General features: G+C 40.1%; 1 protein-coding gene and 1 non-coding gene across 13 annotated transcripts in view; one reads left to right on the top strand and one right to left on the bottom strand.

The window, feature by feature from the left end:
• Positions 1-252: 252 nt before the first annotated feature.
• The window catches only part of ABI1 (abl interactor 1), a 141103-nt gene continuing 119125 nt past the window's right edge, over positions 253-22230 (top strand). For 4 of the 12 annotated variants that reach the window (XM_010590662.3, XM_003410540.4, XM_023548855.2 and 1 more), the window contains exon 1: positions 253-502. In XM_010590662.3, the coding sequence (XP_010588964.1) occupies positions 386-502 (117 nt within the window). In that variant the 5' untranslated portion in view covers positions 253-385. The remainder of the gene's footprint in view (positions 503-22230) is intronic. The other 8 variants (XM_064284928.1, XM_010590664.3, XM_003410541.4 and 5 more) reach the window with 4 other exon arrangements.
• LOC111750874 (U6 spliceosomal RNA) lies at positions 9867-9973 on the bottom strand. The gene has a single exon (XR_002785931.1). It is a non-coding gene; the product is annotated as a U6 spliceosomal RNA (small nuclear RNA).

The following is a 22230-nucleotide window of genomic DNA, read 5'->3' as shown; positions in this document are numbered from 1 at the left end:
ACCGGAGCTGTCAGGAAATTCCAGACCTAAAATCACCGCCTCTGGTCAAGATTCCCTAGTTACACTCCTCCCCGACGCCTGCGCTTCAGATGAGAAGTCTAGCCTATCCGAGACTACAATTCCCAGAAGACCGTGCAAAAAAAAAAAAAATCCCTCGCTCTAGGAGTTAGGAACGATCGCGAGAGAACGAGGTTAAGGCGGCTGCGCGAAGTGGGTAGAAGGGGGTGGAGAGAGCGAGGAGGAAGAGGAGGAGGTACCGTCCCACAATACCAGGCGGGAGGGCGGTAGGCGGTTTGTATCCGGGCTGTGAGGTGCTCGGAGCCTCCGCGGACCTCGCTGCCGCTGTCTCTTTAACGCGAGAGGAAGCGATGCGGAGGGGTGGAAAATGGCAGAGCTGCAGATGTTACTAGAGGAGGAGATCCCGTCTGGCAAGAGGGCGCTGATAGAGAGTTACCAGAACCTGACCCGGGTGGCGGACTACTGTGAGAACAACTACATACAGGTGAGGAGCGCGGGCGGGCGGGCAGACGCTGCCTGGGCCGAGGACGCGCCGCTGGCCGCCGGAGTGACCAGCCCCCTGGGCGGGGTGGGGAACTGCCTAACCTCAGCCTCTGCCTCAGCTCCAACCCCAACCCCAAGCCCAGCCGCCAGAGAGCAAGTGGCAGGGTTGAGTGAGTCGGGCTGTGATACAGGAAGTGGCTCTGGTGGTTGAAACCGATAGAAGGAGAGAGAGAAAATGGGCGAGGGACCCGGGAGCCCGCCGCCACCGCAGCCGGGCGGCCCCCTGACGCCCGCCTCCCCGCAGGCTCGACCCCACGGGTCTCGCTGCCCCTCGGCAGCCCTCCCTTCTCCGTGCTTCTGTCCCGGGGACCCAGCTGCTGCCCCGCTGCCTCTCCGCCGGGGAGGGGGGGTCTGGAACCGGGAGAAGGGAGAGGAAAGGGCAGGGAAGAGGCTAAGGGAGAAGCAGCAGAAGGGACAGGAAAAGCGGGGTGTGCTTCGGGGAGGGTGGGGTGGGGGCAGTTATGTCAGTTCAACCCAGAGGGTGTGTCGTTTACTTATTTATTTTTTAAAAAAATTTGTCATGAGTCACATTACACAGACCTCCCTAAGGAGAGGAGAAGCGGGTGTGGAGTAAGGGAGGGCCTTTGAGAGAACTTAATCTTAAAATTCCTTTAATTGACGGTTTGTAAATCTGCCTGCCTGTCCGTTTTCAAGTCGGGTTTTTCGCTCTCATCATTTTCACTTCCGCTCCACTGCAATGTAGTCTAGAGGTTGTTAAGGAGTATCGTTATTATAAAACGTAAATTATTCTTAACTACTTGGAAAAATGTCTTACTCTCTCTTCCGCCTAAAGTTCTTGAACCCTTGGCTTCACAAGTAACTTAGAATGGTGTAACCGCCGTTTTCTGAAGTTTCCCTGTTTCCAACCTATGTGCACGTGTAGAATATGAATCCAAATAGATTACCGAACCTTTGAACCAGAACGTAAAATAGCTGTTATTGTAAATTTATTGGAAAATTCTTGGGCCCTTATCTGTGATATAAGCTTGTTTTTATTTTAATGCTTGAAAGTGAATTATATGTGTAGTAGTTTGCTTTGCGGTTCATTAACTGTGTAAACCAACAGTTTGCTGTAGAAGCAAATGAAGTAGCAGACTTTTGTATCAGTATAATGACACCCAAAAATTGCTTGTTATTGGTAAGGCATGACAGAACGTGCTTTGAAAGGTTAGAGGTATTGCAATTCAGAACTGAAGTATTTTTAGAAATGCCTCCGATGTGATTATCATTTTTAAGAACCAATGACTTCTGTATTGGCAAATGCATTTCCTCTTACTTTATAGGCAGAGGTGCTGTTTTCAAAATATTTTAATTATTTCTCAGTTTTTTTATTAGTAACATTGTCTCTTCAGTAGCATTACTAGGACTTTATCTTCACAAATTTTTTCAAGCATTTACTTAGGAATTTTACTGATAAGTAAAGTTGTTGAATGCCTGTCACATCTACTGTATTACTACTTGTTTTTTCAAACTGTATTTAGCGTTTAAAAAAATCATTTTAAACTCTAGTAGAAATGTGGATATAGTTTACAAATAGAAAAGTGGTTTTGTAGTAGTTTGTCAGTATTAAAAATATGCAATTTTTATTCAACCCAGCATGAAAAGCTTTAAAATTGAGGTGAACCTTATTTGCTGAAGATCTTGAAGATTTTGAAACTCAGACAGCTTAGAAAGTTAAATTGCCCCCATCCCAGAAAAGCCATTTCTTTACAGAAGTCAGTAGATAAGTACTTCATAAAGGGGAGATTCCTTTTTGTTTTGCATGTTGGGAAATCTGACAAGTATATGGTGTGGTAACTGCTACACGTTGGCAACAGTTGGTAACTGCAAACATGTTTTAACCCGTCTGTTGGCTATTTCTTTTTCAGATGGTTGTATGCTGTAAAGGTGTTTCTTGATTTTCTTTTTTCTCTCTGACCCCTTTTCCTTCTCCCTCATACCACCGTCATGTAATTTTGAAGCACTTTTAAACTTCACCGGTAATTTCCCTAATTAAGATGTCATGTTATTTCTCATAGTCTTTCACTTTCTAAAATATTAGTACCATGGTATCGAGTCATCGCCAGTGGCCTCAAGGTTTTTTTTTTTTTGGTGGTCCTAAACTTGACTTCAGGTCCCTGGGTGGTGCATACAGATTGCATTTGACCACTAACCAAAAGGTTGGCAGTTCAAACCCATCCAGTAGTGCTGTGGAAGAAAGGCCTGGTGACCTTGCATTTACACTCAAGAAAACCCTGTGAAACTCAGTTGTAACATATGGGGGTTGCCATGAGTCGGAATCAACTAGATGAGAGTGGGTTTGTTTTTTAAACTTGACTCCAGTGAGGTATTCTGATCTCGTCCTTACCTGCTGTTGACTCAGCCTCCCACTCATGGTGACCCCACGCACAACAGAATGAATGCGGTTCAGGCCTGTGTCATCCCCATGATTGGTTATGGGTGGGACCGTTGCGATTCATAGGGTTTCCATTGACTGATTTTTAGAAGTATGTCACCTGACCTTTCTTCTTGGTGGTCCCTGTCGGTCTGGAGGCTCTGATGAAACCTGTCCAGCATCATACCAGCGTGCAGTCCACCACTGACAGATGGATGATAGCTGGGCATGAGGTGCTGTGGCCAGAATCAGACCCAGGTCTCGCTCATGGAATGGGGGAATTCTACCACTGAACTGGGGGTGACGGGTGGGGGAGATGAAATTCTCACACAGCAGTGATTATCTTAATACCTCAGTAGCCCTTTAAGCTTTGGGCTGCATGATTCAGGTCACTAGCTGCCATCCTTAGGGGCACAGACAGGCTGAAGATGATGAAGACTGATTACCTTTGCAGAACTTGATGTATCTTTAGGGTGGCAGGTGATGCTGCTGACTTTGGTGCCCATGCATAGGGAACAGATAATACCAGAAATACCTATTTGGTTATCTGTTGAGATCATTCTATATCCTTTCTGTGACCCTGATTTGGGTTATAAACAACACACTGGATAAACATTCCTTCTGTCAGGGAAAGTATACAACCCGAACCCAGTGCCGTTGAGTTGATTCCGACCATAGCAACCCTATGGGACAGAGTAGAACTGCCCCATTAAAGTTTCCAAGGAACGCCTGGCAGATTCGAACTGCCCACCCTTTGGTTAGAAGCTGTAGAACTTAACCACTACGCCACCAGGGTTTCCAGGGAAAGTATAATCAAAAACAAAAAAACAAAACCTGTTGTCTTCGAGTAGATTCCAACTCATAGAGACCCTATAGGACGGAGTAGAACTGCTCCATAGAATTTCTAAGGAGTGCCTGGTGGACTCGAACTGCTGACCTTTTGGTTAGCAGCTGTAGCACTTAACTGCTATGCCACCAGGGAAAGTATGCAGCTACTTATATTCTGAGAATTTCTTATGCCCAAGGGGAGTTAAGTTATTGCCTGGATGATTTTTATCCTGAGAATTAAAATTTTATTTTGGTGTTTTCTCAGTGTTGAAGTATAGTCTAGTTTAGCTAAGTTCTTTGGGTTGTAGTGCAATTGAGTCCTTGAAGCAGTTTATTAGCTCTTTGGGTTCTGTTGACTTTAACTATTAAATTGTATTTTTAATAGCAAAACTTCTCAAAGGATTGCATTATCTTAAAAAGGACAGGATTTTTGAAGTTGATATGGGGGAATGATGTTCAAAATAGAAAGTGCTTTTCATACAAACCAAAACCAAACCCGTTGCTGTCGAGTGGAGTGGATTCCGACTCATAGGGACCGTATCGTTCAGGGTAGAACTGCCCCATAGAGTTTCCATGGAGCGCCTGGTGGACTTGAATTGCCGACCTTTTGGTTAGCAGCCGCAGCACTTGACCACTACGCCACCAGAGTTTCTGTTTTTCATATAGATGTTGAAAAACTCTTTGCCTTTTCTACCTTATGTTTAATGTGACCAGTTTGAGTTTTTCTGACAGTCACTGTATAACTTGAACACACTTATTCATGGGACCAATTTCCTTTGCTTTACCTCAGGGTTCATACTGCCTTTGTTGTGTTGCTATTTTGGGGAATAGGAAGGGAAGCTAAGTGAAAAAGAGTAGAAACTGCTTAAACAAGGTTTCTCAGGATGCATATTGCTAGCTTGGGCAAGGGCAGCAAGTCTTTCCATACAGCTTAACTTTTCAACTTAATTTATTTTTTCTTATTCTATTGCCTGAAATTCCACCAACCAGAGTTTCATATGAGTTAACAAGTATGTTCAAAGGCCTGGGAGTATAAAGGGGATGTCATCAGTAGTATCTCACTGTGAGTTACTTAGTTTAGCTCACTTTTCTCATTTGCTCACTAAGCACATTTGATCTTAGAAGACAGGTGATTTTTGAACAGGAGGACTTGGAGTAGGTAAAAAGCTAACATTTCTTGTACTGCACAGTTTATGCCAGCTCGTAAATTGTCACTTAATTATTACAGTAGTCCTATAATTTTTTTTGAAGCAGATGAACAACAGCTCAAGATTCAGAGAAGTTTACATGGCCTTAAGTTCCAAAGCTTGTGTGGGATAATGACCAGAGTGAAACCCAGATCTTTGATTCTACATCCTAAATTCTTGTCAAGAAGGCCTGAATGGGGTGCATAGCGCAATGTAAGGGATACAAAGAACATGCAAACAGGGTAGTAAAGAATAGAGTTGATATAATTTCTTCTTTTTGTTGAGTGTCTACTTTGTTACAACCTCTACTGGTTGTTTTGTGTTATCTTTAATCTTTACAAAACGTCTCCATGATAGGCAGTACCCTCTTACAGATAAGGAAATTAGGACTCAGAAAAGTTAAAGAAATTTTCTTAGTTCGTGCAGTTACTAATTTCTGCCTAATTCTGACAAGCTGAACAGACTATGCTGTTTTCATATCCTCCTAGTCTTTGGACACAAACGTATCTGTACAGCCTAGAACTCAGACTCAGTTCAGGAATGTCATAGAATAAGTTGACTCTTTTTGGGCAAGTGTGGGAGCCTAACAAACTATTCTATCATTGTTTTTTTGAAAATGGGCTCTGAGTTCCGAGTTGCAAATACAAGAAGAGGTATGTTTGTAATTTGGGGACTGCTTTATTTCCTTTTTTTAAATTGTGCTTTAGGTGAAAGTTTAGAGCTCAAGTTAACTTCTCATACAAAAATTTGTATACATATTGTTATGTGACCCTAGTTGCAATCCCTATCACGTGACAGCACACTCCCCCTTTCTACCCCATTCAACCAGCTCCTATCCCTTTCTGCCTTCTCATCCTGCCTCCGGACAGAAGCTGCCCTTTACTCTTGTGTATCTACTTGAACTATGAAGCACATGCTTCTCAAGTATTATTTTATGTTTTATAGTTCAGTCTAATCTTTGTCTGAAGAGTTGGCTTCGGGAGTGGTTTTAGTTCTGGGTTAACAGAGTCCAGAGGCCATGTCGTCTGGGGTTCCTCTAGTCTCAGACCCTTAAGTCTGGTCTTTTTACATGAATTTGACTTCCTGCTCCGTCAGGAACTCTCTGTTGTGTTCCCTGTCAGGGCGGTCATTGGTGGTAGCTTGGTGCCATCTCGTTTTTAAGGTCTCAGGCTGATGGAGTCTGTGGTTTATGTGGCCCTTTTGTCTCTTGGGCTAATATTTTCCTTCTGTTTTTGGTGTTCTTCATTATCCTTTGCTCCAGTAAGTTGGGACCAATTGATGCATCTTAGATGGCCACTTGCTTTATTTTTTGAAGTGTTGAACTATAGGAAGTATAGGCTAGTTTTTCACTGAGCTCCATGGGTCCATTCTATGCATCCTTGCCTGCTTTTTCTACTATGATTCAGCTTTGCAATTGTGGTAAGAAAATTTGTATAAGAATTAGCAGAATTTGACAAAAAATGTCTTGTAACATTTCAGGTAGTTCTGATAATACAAAGTAGGCTCAACTAAGACAATCAAAATGATTGAGGAGATAAGGGTACCACTATATAAGAATACCAAAAGCAAAACAAAAAACCGAAACCCATTACCATCAAGTTGATTCCGATAAGTGGCGACCCTGATAGAACAGAGTAGAACTGCCCCATAGGAATTCCAAGGAGTGTGTGGTGGATTTGAACTGCTGACCTTTTATTTAGCAGCCAAATGCTTAACCACTGCACCGCCTGGGCAGGGTGGTGCAAATGGTTAAGTGTGCTGAACTACTACTAGCTGAAAGGTTGGCAGTTCACACCTACCCAGAGGTACCTTGGAAGACGGGCCTGGCCATCTCCTTCTGAAGGTTACACAGCCTTGGAAACCCTTTGGAGCAGTTTTACACTCTACACGTGGGGTTGCTGTGAGTTGGAGTGACTCGAAGGCAACCAACAACAACACATTAAGAACATACTAGAAAGACTAGAATTCTTAGAATTGCTCTTTGAATTTTTTAGTAAAACTGGTTAAAGTTAGAGATATAGGGTAGAAATGTAAGTAAGTCAAACAAGACGAGATAATTTTACAGATGAAGTTAATTGATAAGTTGATGTATACCATGTTACAACTTTATTAATACTGCTGTCACGCGTGATACTGGGGTGGGTAGATCAGGATTTGACAGTGTATGAATTCTTAGGAATAAGAATGGAATATTGTATCAGTTCTTACTAATATACTGTCAAGGAGAAAACTGAATTTTTTTAGGGACATATACTATTTGAAAATTTGTATTAAAACTAATGTCCTCTGTCTCTTTTTCTTTTGAAACTTTAATATTCAGAAGAGCTTTATGTGTGATAATTCAGTCTAGTCCTAGCCTACATAGATCCTTAGTTTTAGTATGTTTCTTTAGAGAGAGTTTTAAGAACATTTTTGAATTAATCCCTTAGGATGAAGAGATTTTTCTGCTTCCTCCTGTGTGCTTCTGTTTTCTCCAGTTGATTTTGATAGTTGAAGCTCGCTCATGTGCCTTTTAGTGGAAGAGAAGTACTTGGGCAATTGGGGGTCTGATCTATGGCCATTTACAGTAACCCTATTGTCAGTGAAATTATGTCCTAAGAACCAGACATGGGTAAGTTAACAGACAATATATTAGCCAGAAAGGAACAGTGCTAGTACTGGGACAAGAGGTTGAAGCAAACCTTGGGAGATGATGCAGATGTAATTTGATAAAATCCATTAACAAGTGGTATTATGAAAGTAAGGTATAAATAATAGTTAAACGTGAATTTTAGCGGGACTGTGTATTTTCTAAGGAGCCCTAGTGGTGCAGTGGTTAAGTGCTCGGCTGCTAACTGAAAGGTCAGCGGTTCAAACCCACCAGCTGCTCCATGGGAGAAAGATTTGGCAGTATGCTTCCGTAAAGATTTACAGTCTTGGAAACCCTAAGGGCCAGTTTTACTCTGTCCTGTAAGGTCGTTATGAGTCGGAATCAACTCCATGGCAACTGGTGTGTATTTTTCTAACATCTTTTTGTGTTGATTATAATTTTTATTGAAGATATCATTTGTGTTTAGAAGAAATAATAGCCAAACTCCAGAACTACAGACTGTTTAATGACCTTAATATTTAAGACAGTGTTCCAAAAAGTAAGGGATTTTTTTTTTTTTTTATGTACAGTATTGAGAAGGAAAGATACTAGGGAAAAGGGCAATTAGCTGACCTAGTCATTTTAGCAGTGAACATCCTTTCCTTAGAAAGGAGACAAGGCTTGTATTTTAGTTCTACCGCTCTGCGTCAACCCAAAGAAGTGTGCTTAATCATGTATTTACTAACTTTCTCCATTGACAAAATGAAACTTTCTTAAATAGTTGGTAGTTAGTGATCCAGGGTTTGCAAAGAAAATCCCAAAGCAGAACAAACAAAAAGCCCAATTTTAGTTAATTTATTGGAGGAAGATAATATGTGTATTTTCTACCAAGAGGGTTCCAGTTTTGATATGCTTTTCCACCTAACCATTTCCTTACACACAACACATAGATGTTCAGCAGATGTTTGTAGCATTGAGTTTTATGTTGATTAAAGCATATTTGTGGGACCATCTTAAGAGCCCTGATGGTGCAGTGGTTGAGTGCTTGGCTGCTAACTGAATGGTAGGGAGTTCAAACCCACCTAGCACTTGAGAAAGACCTGATGATGATCTGCTCCTGTAAAGATTACAGCCTACAAAACCTTATTGGACAGTTCTACTCTGTCACATGGGGTTGCTATGAGTTAAAAATCCACTCGACAGTACCTACCAACAACAGGACCATCTCAAGTATAGTTTAAAGTACAAAGAAACTAATTTTAAATCTTATTTTACTAATTATTAGCATGATAATTAAAAACTCATTGTAGTATACCAGTGTTCATTGTAGCATAGCACTTTTCACAATAGCCAAAATATGGTAACAACAGAAATGTCCATCAACAGATGAATGGATAAACAAAATGGTATTTACATACAGTGGGAATATTACTCAGCCATAAAGAGAAATGAAGTCCTGATGCATGCTACAACATGGATGAACCTTGGAAACATCACACTGAGTAAGATAAGTCAGTCACAACAGTACGAAAACTGTATGATCTCAATTATATGAAATAAGCAAGTACATAGAAACCAAAGATGATTAATGGTTACTGGGTGGGAGGAGGGGAGAAAGGGGGAGTTTTTGCTGGGGGGGGGGCGTTCTGTTTATGTTAATGGTGGTAGAATAACTTGGAAAAGGATAGCAATAGCGGTGGTATAACATGAAGAATGTATCCATGTATGTATGTGCCACATTTTGTTTGGGCTTTTGTGAATGGTGATGCCATGAAAATTTCTGTAGACGTATTTGAGTGCCTGTTTTCAATTCTTTTAAGTATATACCTTAGAGAGGCTCATAAAGAAATATTGTCATGAAATACATGAAAAGGAACATTATTGAATTTGCACTTACATAATTCTGAATTTCTACTTCAAACTGTTAAGTGCTTGTTTACCAAGCCAAAGGCTGGAGGTTTAAATCCACCCAGAAACACTTTGGAAGAATGTTCTGGCAATCTACTTTCCAAAAATCAGCCATTGAAAGCACTTTGGAGCATGGTTCTATTCTAACACAAATGGGATCGCCAGAAGTCTGAATCGACTACATGGCAACTGGTTTTTACACTTTTTATATCTTTTCAAAAAATAATAGTGTGTTTTCAGTAAAAGTTTACATAGCAAGTTAGGTTCCCATTTAACGGTTTCTACACAAATTGTTCATTGACATTGGTTGTATTCTTCACAATGTGTCAGCTTTCTTGTTATTTCTGTTCTGGTTGTTCTGTTTCCAGTAATCTAGTTTCCCTGTCCCCTTGACCTTCACATCTTTGTTTTAAAGTAATTGCTGACAATTTGGTCTCATAAAAATATGAAATGCTTCACAAATTTGCATGTTATCTTTATGCAGGGGCCATGCTAATCATCTCTGTCTCATTCCAATTTTAGTATATGTGCTGCCAAAGCGAGCACCAGTTTTTTTTTATCTTTATCCCTTATCTCCTTACTGAATTTGTCTACCCAGAATTTATACATCTAGTCTTCTGTATTAGAAAATGGCCCTCTGACTTTATATCCTACCCTAGTAACTGACCTATCTCTCCTTTATTACTTAGCTTGTTTTCTTAAAACTATTGTCTGCGTCTTCCTCCGTCCCTCATCTTGCATTCACTCTTGAACCTGTTCTGTCTATACATGTGGATACACATGGAGGTGGTTGGATGATTTGGTGATGTGGGGACCACGTAGTGCTTGTCTGCACCTATTTTTTCTCACTGAAGTATAATATGGGATCATCCCAGGAGGATGAGGGAGAGGTAGATGTTTTGAAGTTTGAGCATAAAGTGTGAAATAGACCTTTCAGAGATAATTTATTAGAAAGGGTAGTGGGAACAGTGAGCAGTTTTGTATGTCCATTTGAGGTTTTTTTCCCCCAACACCTGCCATCCATTTATTTAATTATTCAGTTCAAATATGTACGCACAGTGGTTTCGAAGTTTTTAACCTGTGCCCCTATGGGAACAACTTCATCAACTGGAGTACAGTTTTTATGCACAGTGTCTTTGGCCGTTAGCCATTCAGATACCATTCATTTCCAAAGTTATTTAAGTGAGGTTGTTTGGTATGTTTGTAATACAGTTAGATTATTTTGTCAAATTATGCATTCCACCCTGAAATCCCCTGACCTCCTAAATTATTTTTTAATTTGCGTACATTAAAGTTCACTCTTTGTACTGCAAAATTCTATGTATGGATTTTGCCCAATGGGCATCATGTATCCAGCATCACAGACCCAGGGGAATAGTTTCACCTCGCTAAAGAATTTACTGTGCTTTAACTATTCAGCCCTCCACCCCTTCCCCCAAACCCCGGGCTTTACTGATTTTTTACTGCTCTTTATTTTTGCCTTTTCTAAAATGTCATATAAATGAAATTATACCGTATGTAGCCGTTTCAAACTGGGTTCTTAGAAATATTCATTTAAGATTCATCCATGTGTTTTTGTGGTTTGTTAGCTTATTTTTATAGCTGAATAACATACATGTATGTGTGTGAATTAACAGACTGTGGTATGTATGTATAATACCTATTGAAAGACATCTTGGTTGCTCCCATTTTAAGATTATGAATAAAACTGTTATAAACATTCACACGCAGGTGGTTTTTTCCAGGTAACTTTTCACCTCAGTTGAGTAAATACCTAGGCACGAAATACCTGCGTCATTCTGTTATACATAAGGTCACTGTGAGTGAGATCGGACTTGTTGGCAACTAAAAACAACAAATAGTGGGTTTAGTTTTGTAAGAAAATGACAAATTGTCTCCCAAAGTGACTGTAACATTTTGCATTACCATCACTGATGAATGAGACTTCCTGTTGCTCCACACTCTCATCAGCATGTGGTATTATCCGTTTTTTTTTGGTTTGGGCCATTCTTTTTTATTGTACTTTAGATGAAGGTTTACAGAACAGACTAGCTTCTCATTAAACAATTAGTACACGCATTGTTTTGTGACATTGGTTGCCAACCCCACAACATGTCAACATTCTCCCCTTCTTGACCTTGGGTCCCCTGTTACCAGGTTTCCTGTCCCCTCCTGCCTCCTCATCGTTGTCCCTGGGCTGATGTGTCCCTTTATTCTCGTTTTGTATTATGGGCCTGTCTAATCTTTGGCTGAAGTGACTTCATTACTGAGCTGAAAGGGTGTCTGGGGCTATACTCTCAGAGTTTCTCCAGTCTCTGTCAGACCAGTAAGTCTGGTATTTTTTTATGAGTTAGAATTTTGTTCTACATTTTTCTCCAGCTCTGTCCAGGATCCTCTATTGTGATCCCTGTCAGAGCAGTCGGTGGTGGTAGCTGGGTACCATCTGATTGTGCTGGACTCAGTCTGGTGGAGGCTGTAGTACTTGTGTCCGTTTGAGTTTTGTGGTTATAAACTTAAAGTGACTAGTTAGCATTGAAGGGGCCCTGGTGACGCACTTGGTTAAAGCATTTGGCTGCTAACCAGAAGGTCAGCAGTTTTCAACCTACCAGCTGCTGCACGAGAGAAAAGACCTGGTGATCTGCTGCCATAAAGATTAACCAAACCAAAACCAAACCTAGTGCCGTCGAGTCGATTCCGACTCACAGCGACCCTATGGGACAGAGGAGAACTGCATAGAGTTTCCAAGGAGCGCCTGGCAGATTAACCACTATGCTACCAGGGTTTCCCCGTAAAGATTACAACCTAGGAAATCATGCCTGGCAGTTTTACTGTGAATCAGAATTGACTTGATGGCACACAGCAACAACAGTCAGCATTGTGTTTCTCCAGCAGATTTGATGCCGAAGCGTGAGCTCATAGTAGGAAGTTAAATAGGTTTAAAGTGGGTTGGGGTTTTGTTAGACTAGAACAATGGAAGGAGAGAGAAGCAAAGGAATTAACAGTGGTAGTGTAGTAGTTAAGCATTTGGCTGCTAACCAAAAGGTTGGCAGTTCATATCCACCAGCCACCCCTCGGAAACCCTTTGGAGCAGTTTTACTCTGTCCTGTAGGGTTGCTAGAGTTGGAATCAACTTGATGGCAATGGGTTTGGCTTTTTTTTTTTTTTTCCAGTTAGGGACTGGTTATGTACTGAACTATAAAATCTAACTCTGGTCAAAAGGGAAGACATGACTAGTGAACAACTGTTAGTATTAATAGGTGGAAAGTTCTGTGGTATCAAAGGATAGTTGGACTAAGTAAACTGTAAAGATAGAATTTGGGTGTTCAGAATGTGGGATTTTTGGAAATGATGTAAATCATAGGTAATGTCCATAGGAGTTTTGAGTGTGGTAAAGAAAAAAATTATTGGCGTTAAGGAGGTTAAGCAACAAGGGTTTTGGATGGAGTAATGACAGAAAGAGTGGTGGATCAGTAGCTAGATGCTAAAATCCTTAGAGAAGGAGGAGTGTGATGAGAATGTTGGTAGATGACAGTAATAAGGAGGTTACTTCCTTTGCCATTCCTTCCCTGTCCCACAGGTCAGTTTATACCCTATCAGATGCTCCTGCTGAATCCTATATAATTCCTCTGTAGCCCTCATTACACTTATTTGGTGTAGGTTACCAAGAAGGCAGGGCCAGGTTTGTCTTGTTGATTACCCTATCTCCAGTGCCTGTTGAAAGCCTCACATATAAGCTTTTAGAAGTTTACATGAGTAAATGGCCATCTAAGATACTCCAATGGTCCCACACCATCTGGAGCAAGGGAGAATGAAGAAAACCGAAGGTAGAAGAGAAAGATTAGCCCAAAGGCCCAATGGGCCGTAACTACCATAGCTTCCACCAGACTGAGTCCAGCACAGCTAGATGGTGCCCGGCTACCACGACCAAATGCTGTGATAGGGATCACAGTAAAGGCTCCTGGACAGAGCTGGAGAAAAATGTGGAACAAAATTCTAAATGACATAAAAAGACCAGACTTACTGGTCTGACAGAGACTAGAAAAACACTGAGAATATGGCCCCTGGCTCCCTTTATTCTCAGTACTGAAGTCACTCCTTAGGTTCACCCTTCATCCAAAGATTAGGCAGGCCCACAAAACAGACAATAATACACATAGCTCAACCATGTATACTAGACTAAATGGGCACAGCAGCCCAGGGGCAAGGATGAGAAGGCAGGAGGAGAATGAAAGCTGGACAAATGGAAATGGGTGACCCAAGGTCAGGAAGGGGAGAGTGTTGACTTGTTGTCGGGTTTGGTAACCAGTGTCACAATACAATATGTATGTTAATTGCTTAATGAGAAACTAATTTGCCATGTAAACCTTCATCTAAACCACACACACATATACACACACTCTCACACACACACAGAGTTTATGTGAACCGTAGAGGAGTCTAGAAGCTTGGTTCTAGCCTCATTCTGTCACTAGCCTTTAACTCTCTTTTTTCTTCTATGAAAGGACAAATTTGAACTACATTGCGTCCAAGGTGACTTCTAACTGTATAATTCTGGTATTTTTCAGTAGTGTTTGTTTCTGACTTAGTTCTTTAGTTTCCTCCAAAAAATAGCTCTGATTTACTTATACTCATTTGTTCTATTTTGTTGTTAGCACAATGTTCCCAGACCCACTGCCATTGAGTTGATTCCAACTCACAGTGACCCTATAAAACAGAGTAAAACTGCACCATAGGGTTTCCAAGGCTGTAATCTTTATGGAAGCAGACTGCCGTGGCTTTCTCCTGAGGATTGGTTAGTGGGTTTGAATTGCTGACCTTTCGGTTAGCAGCTGAGCGCTTAACCGCTTTGCCTCCAGGGCTGCTTTGTAATTAAGATATCAAGACACTGAATAAACAGGTTTTTCAGGAAATGATTGAATTAAAAATTGTTCATGAACTGATTCCTTCTAAACATTTATAAAATATTTTTATTAAGATCAATTTTAGTAAGTCTTACTGAAGAGGGAAGACACAGGTGAGGATAAGTTAAATTAAAATATCTTTGTCCTTATATTTTGCGTATGTATCTACAGTATAGATCAGCAGTACTCAAACTTATGATCTCACTCTTGAAAATTGAGGACCCAGAGAATTTTTTTTTTTAGGTGGGTTATAGCTGTTGATATTCACTGTATTAGAAACTAAAACTGAGAAGCTTAAAACATTTATTAATTCATTTAAAAATAAGATGTAAGGGGTTTATTATTGTTAATGTAACATATTTTATGAAAAAAATTAGTTTTCCAAAACAAAGTTTTATGAGAAGAGTGACATTGCTTTATGTTACTGTTCGGTGATGGCTAATAGAAGGCAGCTAAATTCTTATATGAGCTTCTGCATTCAGCCTGTTGCAAAATTTTATTTTGGTTGAAGTGTCTGAAGAAAATCTGACCTCACACAGATATGTACATAGTTGGAAAAGGGAAGAACATAAAAAGAATTTAATAGCCTGTACACATAATTATGGATAATTCTCTTAGATACTACATCAAAACTGGGCAAGTGGTTGTTTCTCTTGTCTTTTTTTTTTAATACTGAGTTTTAGGTGAAAGTTTACACAGCAAACTAGGTTCCCATTTAACAATTTTTGTATAAATGTTTCCTGATGTTAGTTACATTTTTCTCAATGTGTCAACAGTCTCATTACTTCCAGGGTGGTAGTTTCTTTTCTTTTTTAAAATTTTAATGTACTTTAAGTGAACATTTACATCTCAAGTTAGTTTCTCATTCAAAAATTTATACACATATCGTTTTGTGACATTGGTTACAATCCCCGCAATGTGACAGCATTCTCTGCCTTTCCATCCCAGGTTCCCAGTCAGGGTTGTAGTTTCTTTCTTTTTTTTTTTTTAAGTTGTGCTTTAGGTGAAAGTTCACAGCTCAAGTTTACTTCTCATTCAGAAATTTGTACACATATTGTTTTGTGCCATTGGTTGCAGTCCCCGCAGTGTGACAGCACACTCGCCCTTTCCACTTCGGGCTCCCAGTGTCCATTCAAGGAGGAGTTCCTGTCCCTTTCTGCCTTCTCACCCTGCTTTTGGACAGGAGCTCTGCCCTGTTGAACTAAGAAGCACAATCCTCACATATACTATTTTTTGTTTTATAGTCCTGTCTAATGTTTGTCTGAAGAGTGGACTTCAGGAATGGTTTCATTTCTGGGTTAACAGTATGCCTGGGGGCCATAGTTTTTGGGGCTTCCTCCAGTCTCTGTCAGACCATTAAGCCTGGTCTTTTTATGTGAATTTGAGTTCTGTTCTGCATTTTTCTCCTGCTCTGCCTGGGACTCTCTGTTGTGCTCCCTGTCAAGGAGGTCATTGGTGGTAGCCAAGCACCATCTAGTTCTGGTCCGGTTAGTGGGGTCTCTGGTTCATTTGGTCCTTTAGTCCTTTGGGCTAGTGTTTTCCTTGTGTCTTCATTCTTCTTTTCTCTGAATGGGATGGACCAATTGATGTATCTTAAATGGCTCCTTGTGAGCTTTTAAGACCCCAGATGCCACTCCCCAAAGTGGGCTGTAGAACATTTTCATAATACACTATGTTAGTTGACCTAGATGTCCCCAGAAACTATGGCTCCCAGGTCCTAGCCCCAGCTACTCTGTCCTTCAAAGTGTTTGGATGTGTCTGGGAAACGTCTTTGCTTTTGCTTTGGTCTCCTTGTGCTGACTTCCCTTGTATTGTATACTGTCCTTCCCTTCATCAAAGTTGATCTCTGTCTACTATCTAGTTAGCGATTCCGCTCCCATTCCCTCCCCACTCAGGGTGGTAGTTTCTTAAGGGTTAGTTACAGTGTGGACTCTGAAGTCGGTAAAAATAGTGAACATTTTATACTTCATTACATTAAAATTCATTGCATGGGTCATTTGGAAAATATTTACTGAGATATGAATTTTCTGAATGTTGACATAATTATACAGTATTAAAAAACATTAATATCATCACAGAACTCATCAGAAGTCAAGTACTGAAAAGCTTCTAAACTCATGTTGATGCATGCAAGTTTTTCAAAATTCTAATTTTTGCTTGAAAGCTCATTTTATTATTGGCAACAAATACCGTCATTTGTTTTCTTTGAAGTGACAGGCTCACTTTGTTTATTTTCAGGAAAGTATCTGCCACGCACCCAGCTTTGAATAACCATAGTTTGCTCAGCAGTCGGTTTTGGAAGTACAAATGATGTTCCATGAAAAAAGTGGCCTAGTTAGCTTGCAAATCAGTGGCACAAGTGCTTTTTTGCTAAAGACAACTGTATTACTTAACTCTGCAGCATAAGTGCTTTATGTATACTTCCCATTTTGTTCCACAGAATATTAAAAGACATCTTCTCAAGGGTCAAGACAATAAAATTAATGATTTTCCCTGTTTTATCAAGAACATTTTAAAGTGAAGCTGGCCCTTTTGTTTTCTGTGAGTGCTTGACAGTGAGGAATAAAATAATTACTAGGTGACACTGCTTGATTTTTATTCACCTTTTGAGTTTTACTCTTCTTTGCTTTTGTACTGTTAATGGAAATGTCGACACGGAGAGGAAGACAGTAGCATCTTAGCATTATTACGCATGTAGTTTTGACTGTGTAAATCCCCTGGTAGGGCATTAGGGATCCCCAGGGGTCCACAGACGACACTTTGAAAACCTCTGGTATAGATGATTGGTCCAGTAGACTTAATGTCTTCCTTTTATGGTAATGAGTGTCTGAATTTTTAATATCATTGTTTATTCCTTAGTGTATATTCAGCGTTTCTGATTAAAGTAGCTTGAATGAATACCTCATAAAAACATAAATTTCCTTTGTTAGGAATCCTCTTGGCATTGTATATACTCTGCTAATTATTTTGAATAGTTTTTACTATTAGGGGCCATATTAATACTCTGTATATTTCATATATCAGTAGCACTAATTTTGAAATTAATGTGTTTTTAAAATTTCATATATTTGTTTCCTCTGAATTTCATCCACACCACAAATTTAATAGTTTGAATAAATTTATTTGAGTCATAGACTGTCATTAAAATCCTATGGTTTTTAGGAAGCAGTAAGAAATACTAATTTTAATTTTAAAATGACATTGTAATCATTCATGTCTGATTTAAGTTTGAAATTAGGTTTGAAGAAATCTATTATTGCTATTTTATCCATGGGACATGTCTTCCTTTTTTGTACTAATGTGTTTATATCTTAAAAAATAAAAGCCCAGCTAGAGTGGGAAGAAAACACCCTTTTGTCTTAACGGTTCTCTGGCATTTTTCCTTCCATTATATTATTTTTATGTTTTTCATGAAAAAAGGCTTCAAATTAATTCATTTCCCTTTCAAACTATTTCTCTTTCAAAAGATTGAGAAACCTTTTATTTTTCAGCTCCATGTTCCATTAGGATTAATAATATTCAGATTTTGCTTTGAATAGTGGGAAGACAAACTGGTGAAGCTCTCATTCTTTCTGAACAATCAGAGAATGCCTTAGAGATCCCAAAGATTACTGGCAAAATTTTACAGGATCCCAAGTTGGAACAGTAGTAGTTGTAAGAAATGCTCAGTAAAATATGTGTAAACTGTGTATAGCACACTTCACAGTATGACAGAATATATTATTTAGTCTGTCACCTATTCAGTTATTCAACAACTTATTACCTATTATGTGCCAGGCTGTTTTGTCAGTCAGATATAATGGCTGCTCTCAAGGGACTTATAGTCAATCTCCCCCACTAATCAAATAAATCAGAAATTATGATAAATTTTATCTAAGGAAGATACATATTGACGTGAGAGTATATATCAGGGGCCTCAGCCTAGCTTGGCATGTCAAAGAAGTAAGGCTGGAGTTGAGATCTGCATGGTGAATATATGTTAATCCAGAAACTGGAGGGGGGGGTTGAGGGGTGGGTAGGGAGAAAGAAAAGCATCCCTCCTACCAGGGAGCAAAACTTGGTGGCACAGTGGTTAATAGCTATGGCTGCTAACCAAAAGATCAGCAGCTGGACTCCTTGGAATCCCTATGGTGGGGCAGTTCTCCTCCGCCCTACAGGGTCGCTTTGAGTCAGAATTGCCTCGATGGCAGTGGATTTTCTTTTTTTTTTTTGGTACCAGGGAACATCATTTGCACAGGTCCAAAGTGGTTTTGAACAAGTTATAGACCAGAGTACTTTAGGGCATAGAGAGCAAAAGAAGGGAGAGTGATCAGAGAAGGAGAAGGGTAGGAATCAGATCATAGCCAGGCTTCATAGGTTTTGTTAGGAATTACTGTTGTTTTCCTGAGGCTGATGAGAAGACATCGAAAGTTTAAAGCAATCGGATGACATTTTTACTTGTTAAAAAGATGTCTTTTGTTATAGAGTGGAGAGCAGATTGGAAGGAGCTCGAGAAAAGACTGGGGGGAGTCCAGGAGAATGGCGTGGTCTAGAGGTGATGATAGCTTAGACTACAGTGGTAGTGGGTTGCCTGAAATCTCTGCCTTGAGTCTTGGTGGTTAGGCTGTGACTCTCCCTATTTTTGGTCTAGAAAGAGCAGTATTTGAGGCTATAGCGATATGTTAAAATGAAGTAGTGAGGGAGTGATTCATTCAACAAATAGTTATTAGTTGCCTACTCTATGGAGGGGAGTCTATGCTAGGTACTGTGATGTGGTGGTGTAACGTCTATGTATTACACATAAAGTAGTTATGTAGGGATTAATGAATGATACGTTATAAAGCATTAAATCTAGAGCAAATTGGCCTATGTTATTTATATTTAAATGAGGAAACGTTCTGTTGTAGAAGAAAAATAATTGTTGTTTTTGAAGGGTTTTTAATTTTGGTTTGGGCAGAATTTGTTTATGGAAAGAGAAAATGTCAAGTGGTATTTTTTTTTAAGAGCATCAAAGTAATTAATAAATGAAGACATTCTTGTAAAAGATTCAGGTAAGTGTATTTAAAGTAAAATCTAAACCACCTCTTTCCTCTCTACATATTCTTTTTCATTCCCCTCCCCTCTAACTGTTAAGTTTGCTTTGTATTCTTCCCGTTTTTGTACAAAGGATGTGAGGTGGTTTAGGAAGATTCGCCTGGCAGTGGTGCAGGATGGGCTGGAGAAGGCAGAGACTAGCTGCAGAGTGACCAGTTAGAGGGCTGTTAGGCTTGTCCAGATGTGAAGAGTATTTCTTCAATTAGGCTAGCTACAGTAAGATTGAAAAGGAAGGAATAGATGCAAAGAAAGAACCAGGAAGCCTTGCTGAAGGAAATATGGGTGGTGAGGGAAAGGGCCAAGTCAAAGATGGCTAATACGCCTACAGAAGTTACTTTGCAGTTGCAGAAGTCAATCTGTAGACCTTCTCTTTTTCAGCGGTTAGTACACCGTTGCTTCCTGACACTTTCCAGCTTTTACTCCTCCACAATTGAACTGATTGGCAGAGGAGTGGGTTGGAGACTAGGAATAATGTTTGATTGTTAGCTGGCTGTGTGAGCAGAAGGGGAGAGAGGGAGGAGGGAGCAAAGGGACTCCGAGGTCTCAGGCTGTACTATTGTAGCAGGAGGTTGAAGTGCAAGTATCTCTTTCTAATGTTAATTTTGCTAGTCTGTTACAATTGTTTGCATTATAGGTTGTTGGCATTTTTATATATTTAGAGTCATTTTTATAACTAATCTCAGAATATATATTACTTATATTTGGATCAAAAACTTTGTCCCTCTTTGGAAGGAACTTTTAGAGAGAATTTTAAGAAACAGTGCAGTTGCAGTATTTGGGAACTCAGGGAAGGTGTCCCCGAAAGAGTGAGTTTAGCTGAACCATGAGTTCAGGGTTGAGGGGAAGGGAAGTTTGGGAGGCCAGGGATACAGGTAGTAGGAATGGCATCTACAGCCAGGCATATTTGGGAGAGCTACAGGTAGTTTTTTTTTCGGGGGGCTTTTTCTGGATACAGGTAGTTTGCTGTTGATAGTGTCAGATATGCTATCTGCATCTCAGGATATAAGGAGACGTTGTCCCAGTCAAAAACATACCTGAACTGCTGTCACTAAAATGTTCAGCGTTTGCCACGTTTTAATACACAGAGAAGCCATGTTTTAACACTGGTAAGATGTAATTGTGCTTTTGCTGTGTCCTCATGTATATCCTGTTCCTTTGTCTGGACACATTTAGCTGCATAAATGCAGGAAAAAAGAGTTACAGGCCTGAACGAATCACTTTTATATGAACCAAGTGTTATAACTTGGGGCCTGCTTGCATTAATGGATTTATTATTAGCGTTTATTAATATCTCATGGCCTATAGGGCAACTTATCTCCAATTCAGTTGTGCATTTCTTCTGCCCCCCCCCCCCAAAAAAAAAAGGCAGCATGGTACTGTATATAGGCAAACTCTGCCACTTTAGATTTTTTGTGGGGGGGGAGGTGGAGGAGGTGTAGTGTTGTACGAAGGGAAAGGTGGGAGGAGCAAGTATATCATGTATTTATGTCACTGGGAAGAAGCAATAAAACATTCCTTTACAGTCATACAGAAGTCTTAGGGAGCAGTTTGCTTCCACCAAGATGTTTTGACCTGATGGACACTATAAATCGTATAACGATCTTGTTTCCCTTTATCTTTCTGACTTCATGGAGATCAGAGCCCAACTTATGGCTCCAATTTATTATGCAGTACTCTGTGGGCTGCGTATTAACCTCCCACCTTTGTCTTTTATGTTATTGAATATCCTGATTTTTGTCTTGTGTATTTTTGTGTTTTGTTGTACACATTTTTGTACTGTTATAATAATAACCCTGCTCTAGACCAAAGCAGTGAGGACCTTTTTGGGGGAAGGGACAGTTGGGTCTGGCTGGGGCTTTGGAATTGTTTTTTAAAAGTGCACCAGGTGGTGCTGATGCTCACCTAGGGTTGGGAATCACTGTGCTAGAGCAGTAGTGGCCAAACATTTTACGTAAAGAGCCAGGTGGCACATAGTTTAGGCTTTGGAAGCCCTGGTGGCGTAGTGGTTAAGTGCTACGGCTGGTAACCAAAAAAGGTCAGCAGTTCGAATCCACCAGGCACTCCTTGGAAACTCTGTGGGGCAGTTCTACTCTGTCCTGTAGGGTTGCTGTGAGTTGGAATCAACTTGATGGCAGTGAGTTTGGTTTTTTTTGTTTGCAGGCCATATATGGTCTCTGTCACAAATACTCAAATCTGCCATTGTAGCAAAAAAGCCATAGACAGTATGTAAATGAATGAGTGTGGTTATGTTCCAATAAAACCTTATATACAAAAACAGAGGGGGGCAGTATTTGGCCCAAGGGTCATAGTTTGTTGACCAACCCCTGTTCTAGAGTCTGAACTTTTAATTACTATGCTGTAGTACCTCTCATGGTAGTAGCTGCTGGTGGACCAAAACTGTACTTGAGGTAACACACTGAAATGAATGATTTTCTTTTTAATGCTGTTGTACCCCTCTAACTGATATTTAGATTTCTAGGTGGTTAAATTATTTATTTACCTTGGATTTAGTGTGATAATTTTTTTTTTTTTTTTGGCTTTAACAGAGAAACTTACTTTCTCATAGTTTAGGAGGTTAGAAGTCCGAATTCAGGGTGCCAGCTTCAAGGGAAGGCTTTCTCTCTCTGTCGACTCTGCGGAAGGTCCTTGTCATTCATCTTCCCCTGACCTAGGAGCTTCTCAGTATAGGGACCCTGGGTCCAAAGCGTTCACGTGCTTCTGGCTCTTCGTGATTGGTGGTAATGAGGTCTCCTTCCTTTCTGCTTGAATCTTTCTTTTTTTTTTTTTGCTTGTACTTTAGATGAAGGTTTACAGAGCAAACTAGCTTCT

Source organism: Loxodonta africana, chromosome 4 (assembly GCF_030014295.1).
Source record: "Loxodonta africana isolate mLoxAfr1 chromosome 4, mLoxAfr1.hap2, whole genome shotgun sequence".
Taxonomy (NCBI): Eukaryota; Metazoa; Chordata; class Mammalia; order Proboscidea; family Elephantidae; genus Loxodonta; species Loxodonta africana.
The sequence above is the reverse complement of the archived record's forward strand: the minus strand, read 5'-3'. Positions and strand labels throughout refer to the sequence as shown.